Raw genomic sequence first — 9,753 nt, 5'->3', positions numbered from 1 at the left:
ACCAAGTGGTGGAGTAGTGTGATAGGCTTTCGAGTGAAGGAATGACAAGGAGTGAGTATGAAGCTGCTGTGGATGGTGGTGGAGACGGTAGATTCATTACAGCGGGTGGTGTTTCAAATGGACAAAATTAGGGGGAAAAAAAGCATAATCCAATGTATGGTATTATTATGTGCACCTAATAAATCCAACGGTTAAAAATAGTCCACCAAAGACTATTTAACTTATAGGACCATGCTAGGCGTCATCTTATAAATATTTAGTTAAATTTAAAAGCAACGATTTTATTAATATATAGACAAATTTAAAATCACTTATAAGTTTGTGTGATAAATTTTATAAATATGTTGTTAAATTTTAAATCACTTTAAAATCAAATATAATAAGAGAAAATATCAGGAGTCTTGTAATTTACTCTTAATTAAAAATGACAATTTTATAAGTTGCACATTATATTTAATGATTTTTTGTTCTAATTTTGAAGCTTTTAATTTAAAATCACTTATAAGTTTGTGGATTAAACTTTATAAATATGTAGTTAAATTTAAAATCACTTTAAAATTGGGTGTAAGGATCCATCTAATTTACTCTTAATTAAAATGACAATCTTGTTAAAACAAAAAAAGAATGACATTTTATAGGTCTTACATCATATTTAATGATTCGTTCTCTTAATTTTATAATTTTTAATAAATTTTAATCAATTAGAGATGATTTGTTTTATAATTTTAATTTTCTTATAATTTTAAATTTGTAATTTTCATTCCTCTATTTCTAAATCAACAAATTTAGTCTTCTTATTATTCATAATAAATAACTTTAATACTTTCGTCAGTTGACCGTCTAAAATCAAACGATAACATTTAGTTAATAAACTATTAAGATACCTGTTTTGTTTAGTTAACTCTATAAACACTATTTTATGTGGGAATTGGAATACATTAGTTCAATTTTGGTCATGTGAAGCTTGCATTGCAAGCTTGTCTTCCTTGTCTAAGACTATTTTTCATGTACTAAAAAACACAATTTTTTATAATATACTTAACAAAAACACATCATCTATCTAAACGCACACACATAATATTTCACTAATTCATGAACGATATTGACTCATTGGAAAAACTATTGTGATGGTATTGGCGATCAATCAAATGATAGATGATGCGATATTCAATTGGTATATAAAGCTTAATCAAATGACATACCAAGTCATTCAAAGGTTTTCTTATGTGCACATGGATGGCAGGAATGATTGACACAGCAATCATTGTTGAAGAAAAGCAACACGAGGGTAAGAATAATACTAATGGGCAAGTACAAAGAAATTCAATTATTGCACAGGCACTTTTCACATAAACAAGTGAAAAAGAGGTTAAGAAAATTTTCACTACCAAATACTAAAGAAGACGCGAAACAATTAACAAATATCATCCTCTAATAAACTGTTCTAACTGAAATCCAGTTCACAGCGGCAGCAATTTCCATTTGAAAACAAATAAACCAAGCATAAAATAACTGACATCTTACAATGTTAGCTAAATGGTAGGAAGAGCTACTGCTGTTGCTTAAGGAGATGTCAATAATCGCTTGATGCCACTTTTCTGTTCGGATGTAAGCCTGGAGGGAAACTTGATATTGAACTTGATTCTTAAGTTTCCCTTCTTGGAAGGTTCTTTTGGAATGGGCATACCCTCTCCTTTGACAACTTCTTCATATGTTGGACTAATAGTGGAGTTAATGGGGAATGTAAGATTCCGCCCATCAAGGGTTGTCAGCTGCACTGTGTAACCTGTCAAGGCTTCTACAAGCGATATCTTCTGGGTGACAACAAGATCATTGCCATCCCTTTTAAAGAGACTATGAGGTTTCTCATCAATAATAAAGACAAGGTCTGAAGGGATAACTCCTCTCTGCTCATTTCCCTTTTCAGGAAAAGTTATTTTTGTTCCTTTCTTCCAACCTGGCTTGATCTCAATTGTAAGTATTTCCTCTACTGTGGAGGGTCTCCTACAAAAAAGAAAACATATAGTAGATTAAGTAATCATAATCACAAGTAATATCAAAGATTTCTAACACATTTTCACAATCCATCTTACATTCTTATGTAGCCTAATTTCACAGCAAATTCCTACAAGATGATTCTTCCATGTTAAAAGTAAAAAACCATACAAAAAATTCTTTTAATCAGTCATACAAAAATGAATGTTCACAAAAATCATGCCACAAGATCAGCATTATTATTTTCAACTGACTATGAAAAGCCATCTCCCATAAAAGCTCCCACAATGTACATTGGATCCCTATAGTCGTAACAATGCACATCTTTGGGAATGGATTTATTTTTGAAATAACATTTTTTTAGTTTTTCAAAAGCTATTTATGAAGCAGTATAATAAAATGATTATTTTCCCAAAAATAAACCAATTCAAACACACACCTAGTGAAATGATTTATGTAGAAAAATGAACAATTAGTTACTACAACTTTTGATATCTCCAAATACGAATGATCAAATAATGGACTACTAACCAGCATGTGCTGTGTGACTACTTGAGAATAAGTTTCAAGAGAGATATTGGCAAACTGCTTGAGGGCTTTGCACTCAGTATACTGACATTTATATACAGAAAAAATAAAGACAATTAATTTTTACAAAAATAATAAAGAATCAAACCATTTTATCTGATCCTAACGTCCCCAATGCTTTATTAATTCATAATGTTTCCAAAGCTATAATAACTACTGTTGGACCTTGTGGCCTCAATAACTTAAGAGGGATAGACTTAGAATGCAGAAGAAACAACAATAATCAATTTAACAATGTTCTTTAAACATGCAAGACACAATTAATTGCAACAAAATAAATAAGATAAGGGAAGAGAGAATGCAAACACAATTTTATACTGGTTCGGCCACTTCCCGTGCCTACGTCCAGTACTCAAGCAACCCACTTAAGATTTTCACTATCTTTGTAAGTTTCTTTACAAAGTCTGAACCACACAGGGACACCCCATCCCTTGTGTTCAGATGCTTTACAACAAGAGACTCACAGTCTCTTAGCCAATCTCATTGAATAAGAAGAATGGAAGAATAATTCTCTCTTCAAGAGAAGAATATTACAATGAAGATCCTGTAAGAATCCTTATAGATTTTACAAGTGTTTGGTCAAGGATTTCTTTTGAGAGAGCATTTGACAACGAAGTTCTTTTGGAATATCTCTCATTGTCTTTTGAGAGGATAAGACATTTTTGTCAAGCAAAACTCTCTCTTCAATTTCGTCCCAAGTCACACATATATATAGGCCTTTGATGGCCATTCAAAATCCAAATGATAAGATGTGACTGTTGGCGATATTCCTTGAAAATCCTCTCTGGTAATCGATTACAGAATTAGTGTAATCGATTACACAATTGTTTTTCTTGAACAGTTGTGACCCTTCATTTAAAATTTGAATTCCCAACGTTCAGAGTCTCTGGTAATCGATTACATATGATGTGTAATCGATTACACACTTTCAAACCATTGGTAATCGATTACATGTATTGGTAATCGATTACATATGTCTTGAATGACTTGAAACCTTTCATTGTGAGGCAAGGCTTGATCTTGAAGAAATCTTGAATCAAGGCTTTGTTTGTTGAAACAATCTTGCATTAATCTTGAAGCAAAATGAGCCTTGTTTGATTCTTCTTCTGACATCATCAAAATCATGTATACATACATTCACAACTACTGCTTTAATCATAGTAGTCAATAGCAGGCTATAGCGACATTGTGGAGTGGATTTACCCTAGGTCATTATAGGATTCAAATAGAGTGGTCCTTCATGACCACCGTTGTAGCAAAAACTTGGTAATAAGTATCGTGATACGATTCATACGATGCGATTCAGAGGTCCAGCTATGCAAATCGGATGGTGTATTGTTCTTGTAGCTGAAGCGTGCGAATCGAATTGTGTCACTCAATATTTTGTTTGCGTATCCAACATAAGTTCAATAGCAGACATTGTGCTCCAATGTCAATACTCCGGCTTTTATCAAGTGTAGACAATTTTAAACTAAACACATATTGTAATGAATAAGGTGATTTATATAGGAATACCAAGATAAACAATATTAGGTTCACAACTATATGGAATCAAAGAGGAAAACTTTAAACAATAAATTCATTTTTACTTAATCTCGCGAACGAAATTATTGCCACAATGAAGAACAAAGGTCTAAACCACTAGCAAAATACCACATTCAAGCATAAACCATGTAATTAACAGAGCCTTTTAAGAAAAATAGAGTATCAAAACTGCATAACTGTGATACGTCAAAGATCTCATCCAACATCAGAATCTACCACTTTAACAGCAGAAAGTGGATTACTCTAAGCCTACAGGCTACAGCATTGCAAACATACAGTTCAATTTCAAAGCGATCAATCCAACTGATCAGATTAAAAGTCATCAAACTCCGCTTGAAATTCAATAATCTGACTCCATGCAACAACACACTAAAATAAACAAACTCATGTCTCCTTGACGAATATAGAAAGTACGACAGGCAAGTAAAAGTAGACAACTCACCCACTGGCATCACTAACATCCCTTGAAATCTTCATTTTCTTGGTAGTCCCTTTATACAAATCCTCCAAGCTACAAGGCAATTGTCTCTCAATGGCTGCACCTTTCCTTTGCATATGGCCACAGCTCTCCCCAGCTGCACTCCTAAATTGAGCAAAGATATCTTCACCAAACGGGCCACCCCTGGAAAATCCAGAGCCACCAGCTCGGCCACCCATGTCCCCCATTCCACCAAAGGGTCTCGAAAACCCGAAAAACTCGGAAAATATATCATCTGCACTTCTGGGATTGAACCGGAATGACGTCGGCCCACCGTCGCCACCACCAGGAAAACCACCTGCGCCTGGCGGCACCCCATTCAACCCCTCCTCACCATACTGATCATAAATTCCTCGCTTCTGTGGATCACTCAAAACCTGTTTCACAATTCAAATTAAGCAACAAAAAAAAAAAAAAAAACAAAAAACAACCGAACCCCACCTCAGAAAAACTGAAAATTGAAAAACCTTTGAACTAAATTACCCACAGTGATAAACCAAAAACCTACCTCGGCCTTTTAGATTCAAATTAGAAAGCCCCACAGACTCGAAATTGAAAACCCTCCACACAAAAATTGCAATTTCGTACGAAATAAGACAACTTCAAATTCGAATTGTGTTCTGAAACACCCAACTCATCAATATTCAAATTAGGGTGATCCAAGAAAACCCCAAAATTCAAAACAGTTTTCCATCCGAACCCTTCACAAAAATCACAACTTTCAAGGGGAAAACAAACAAACACACTCAAATTACTTCAAAACAACAATTTTTTGAAAAGGGTATAAATATGTATTGAATTGACATACATCATAAGCTTCGGAGATTTGCTTGAATTTAGCTTCAGCCTCTTTCTTGTTGTTAGGGTTCTTATCAGGGTGCCACTTCATGGCTAGCCTTCGATATGCTTTCTTGAGATCCTCATCTTTGGCACTTCTATCTACCTGAAGAATCTTGTAGTAGTCCACGCCCATGCTTTCTCAGTTTTTTCTTCACTGCTATGAAAAAAGATAAAGAAGGAATTATCTCATATCTTTCTTTCTTCACTGAGTCTCTCTCTCTACATAATCATCATATCACGTTCCTTCTGATACTATACAGGTACCGGGAGGAATAGATGTCGATGCTATTGCTATCGCTATCCACTCACAAATGTGTTATCAATTTATCATTTATTGTTTAATTTAACCTAGCTAATACTTGAATAGTAATAACAAGGCTTAATTCGGTCTTCACCGTTATTTTAAATCATTCAATTAATTTTTTAAAAAAATTCGAGAAACAAATTGATAATTATGACTAATAACAATAATAATAAAGTAGGTGTATAGACCTAGAAATCAAGTAGTCATGTTTAGTTTAAATTATAGTTATTTTGCTCTTTACTTTTAAGAGGATAAATAATTATTTTCGTTATTAAATATATAGAGTAATGATAAATTTATCTCTTAAAAATAAATTTAAACTTTAGTCCTAAAAATAAAAAAATACGACAAATCAATTCATTTGTTAACTTTCATCCGTTACTAATAATGGAAGAACCTACGTGATATAAGTAAGTGGACGAAAATGTCACGAATATGATTGACAGCATGATTGCTAAATAGATTTGATCAAAATGTCAAAAAGTTTTTATTGGACTAATTTGTCAAACTTAAATTTTGTTTCATTTAAGGGTAAAATATAATTTAATCTTCATCTTTTTTTTTTATCGTTACAAGCATACTATTACAATAAATAATTTAAAAAAATAGGAAAACAAATATAAGTTAAAACAAAGATAATAATAAGTATAATATGTCTGTTGTTCTAAAAAATGTGACAATCCTTGCCAAAAATATGATATTCCAACAAAAATGCACAGCCACTAAGTTAATTTTTACAAAAAAAATGAGACCTAACTTAATTTTGTTACTACCTAACGTTGTTACAGTAGAAATTTGAGAGCAACAGACATATTATGCTTATTAATCAATATTATGTTTATCATTATCTTTGTTCTAATTTATGTTTGTTTCCTTATTTTTTTTAAGTGTTTATTGAAATAGTATGCCTACAACAAAAAAAGAGAGAGAAAGATGAAGATTAAATTATATTTTATCCTTAAATGAAACAAATTTTGGGGTCTCACACATTAGTCCAATTAAAACTTAGTGACATTAATCTTAATCTATTCAATAGTCATGTTCACGATCATTTTTGTACTATTTTTGTCTCTGTCACATACGCTCTTTCATTAAGTTAACATATGAATGAATTTGTCATATTTTTTCTACTTTTAGAAATTAAAATTGGAAATTTCATCTTTCGAAGACAAATTTATCAACTCTTTTCACATTAAGGGATAAAAATAATTATTTATTCTTTGAAAAATTAAGATGATTTCATCCATTCTAACACTTAGAGGATATTTGTTGATATACATAAAATTTAAAATTTTACTACTTTCAAAAAACTAAAAAATAAAACAACTAAAATTTACATGCTAACAAAAAAATCATTTTCTATGAATTTCTATATAACAAAAAAAGCTCCATATTTTAACAAAACATCATATAAGTTAAAAAATCTAATATATAATTTTTATTTAAGGTAAGAAAAATCTTTTATAATTTATTTAGACCTTATTCGTTGGACCAACCCTTACTGCTAAAAGTGTAGATATGCGAGACTTTTTAACTTAACTAATATCTTAAATAAGTGATTTATAAAAATAACAAAATGGTTATCAATACGGTATTACAGTAAGCAAACCATTCGACCAGGTTGAAGAAATCGTTTAATAATATTAAATACTAAAGTAATTATTATTTAATAATTTTAGAATTAGTTTTTTTTTATGTAAATTTAAAGATTTTTTTAATGGCTTTTATACCTTCTTAAGTTACTGAATATAAAAATAGAGAATTTATTTGTACGCTTATTTGAAAAACTAGAAGACAGATTAAGTATTTTTGAACAAAATAAAATTTATATGAAAATATATGGAAAATGTTAATTTTTTATGGATTTTTCAACTAAATTAAAGGAAATAATCACAAAATCATAGAAAATTTTAGAATTCTTTCCCAAGAAAATCACAAAATTTATGCAAAAAGCTACATGAAATATTCACATGGGGTGTTACAAATTGCACAAAAAATGTTAATTCTGATTTTTTTACATGCTAAGTTTCATAATTTAGTAATATAAAAATAAAAAAATAATACATTTAGGATATTACAAATTATGCCCAATACCTCTTAATTATTGATATGATGTTCACCGCATTACAATAAGGGGATAAAAGTCATATCAAATAATAGAGGTATATTGTGCACAATTCACACAAAAAAAACCACATCATGTAAGTGTAATTTACTTTTTATAAAAATGTGTTAATGTAATTTTTGTTTTCATAAATGAAAGATAAAAAAAAAAAGATGCAATTTTTTTTATAAAGAGTACAGATTACATTTGATACATTTTCATAAATGAAAAACTAAAATGAGACGATTTTGTTTTTTTAAGAACTTAAAATGAACAGTATCTTATTTATAAAAACTAAAAATATATTTTATCTTATATTTTATATTTTCTTAATAAGTTTGTGATTCTTTTATTTAGAAAATTATTTTTTCTTTTGTAATAAAAAATTAGTTTAAATGCACCATATATAGTTATAAAAAAATTATTTATTTAGTTGAGCCTTCTAAATTTAAGACTCCCTAAATTTTTTAGATTAAAGAGAATGGTAATAATGATGTTAATTGGTATAAAGAAAACAAAAGTATTTTTTGGATATATATATCCTAAGAAGCACGAACGCAGCCACGTAGGGTGTGTCTCGCGTCAGAATTGTACCGAATATAGATTTAGACACGACTCATGTGCGACGTGATGTGTGTTGGGTGTGTCTGAGTTCGTCAGACACGATTGGATTGTCGGACACGTGCAATTGGGTGCGACCCACCATCCAAACACAAACAGATCATCTATTTTTTATTATTTGTCAATAAAAATAAAAAAATGTTTATGATAGAGAACGAATCGCCTTGATTCTCACACACGAGACAAACCTTCTTCTTCTCCTTCACGTTTTCTGCTCTGCAAGCAAACCAAACACCATTGTTGGACCTTCATCTTCACACGCAAAGCACGTCGTTGCTGCGTGCAGACTGTCGCGCTCAGACCATGTGAGACCTCCGTCATCGCGCATAGAACACAAGATAAATTCCCTCTTTCTCTTTTCTACCTTTTATTTTTTTTTGTTGCTCCTCTATCTCTCTCTTTTCTATGCTTTATTTTTCTATTGCTCCCTTGTTTTTCTTTTCTACTTTTTATTTTTTTGTTGCTCCCCTATTTTTCTTTTCTATTTTTTATTTTCCGTGTCATAATATAAAATTCTGGATTTCTGGGTTTAACATTTCCTATTTGGGGGTTTCTTTGGTTGTATTGTGGATTTGTTATAGATAAAATTCTTTTTGTTTGGCTGATCAAAAAACAGAGAAAGTGACTATGGACTTTTTATTTTGTCTTTCTTTATTTAATCAAAGTTTTTTTTCCTAACTGGTCACGTGCTCATTCATACATATATAGGATTTGTTCAATGTTTTATTTTGCTTAATTCTTATTGTATCCATTTTTTTATTATAGAGATGAGTAGTGCTAATGAAGCTATGGAGCAAGAGGATCAAATAAAACTCCTATAGAGATATGTCATAAAGTTAAATTTTACCATATGAATATATAAATTTTATTATTATGTTTGATCATATTAAAATTTTTGTCATAATGATGTTGATCACATCTTACATATGTGTATGTACACGCATGCGCGTGTTGTGTCGTGTTTTTTGTATCGTAAGCATATTTCTATGTCTGTGTCATGTCTAATATCATGTCTCAACTTGTATTCTTAGTATAAATATGTATTTTTTTTATTAAACATAATCTTGTTTGACTCAAATTAAATTATTATCTAAGACTTAAATTTGAGACTACTAATTAAATTAAAATTAAGTCATAATGCTTGAGAATGAAATTAAAGTATTAGTATTTATAAAGATGCTTAAATATATTCAAGTTTGTATGTAATGACTGAGTTTGAGAAAACTTTTTCGTGCTAACCATCACTTGTCGTCTTTAGATTTTCATTGTTTCAGGTGT

The 9,753-nt window shown here is 30.6% G+C and overlaps 1 protein-coding gene across 3 annotated transcripts; it reads right to left on the bottom strand.

Annotated features, from left to right (window-relative positions):
- Nucleotides 1-1,414: 1,414 nt before the first annotated feature.
- On the bottom strand, nt 1,415-5,786 carry LOC100818358 (dnaJ homolog subfamily B member 4). 3 transcript variants are annotated; one of them, XM_026126765.2, is made up of 4 exons: nt 5,415-5,763; nt 4,571-4,983; nt 2,527-2,607; nt 1,866-2,004 (listed from the first exon to the last, which is right to left on the bottom strand). In XM_026126765.2, the coding sequence occupies exons 1-3, from the start codon at nt 5,577-5,579 to the stop codon at nt 2,544-2,546; spliced, it is 642 nt and encodes a 213-aa protein (XP_025982550.1). In that variant the 5' UTR covers nt 5,580-5,763; the 3' UTR covers nt 1,866-2,004; nt 2,527-2,543. The 3 variants fall into 3 exon arrangements, with proteins under 3 accessions (XP_003552248.1, XP_025982550.1, XP_025982549.1); XM_003552200.5 differs by lacking the exon at nt 2,527-2,607 and having other exon boundaries at nt 1,415-2,004; nt 5,415-5,786; XM_026126764.2 differs by lacking the exons at nt 1,866-2,004; nt 2,527-2,607 and adding an exon at nt 3,627-4,054.
- Between the last annotated feature and the right edge of the window lie 3,967 nt (nt 5,787-9,753).

The sequence above is a fragment of the Glycine max genome, chromosome 18, assembly GCF_000004515.6.
Source record: "Glycine max cultivar Williams 82 chromosome 18, Glycine_max_v4.0, whole genome shotgun sequence".
In the NCBI taxonomy this organism is placed as follows: domain Eukaryota; kingdom Viridiplantae; phylum Streptophyta; class Magnoliopsida; order Fabales; family Fabaceae; genus Glycine; species Glycine max.
This window is presented reverse-complemented; position numbering and strand designations above follow the sequence as displayed.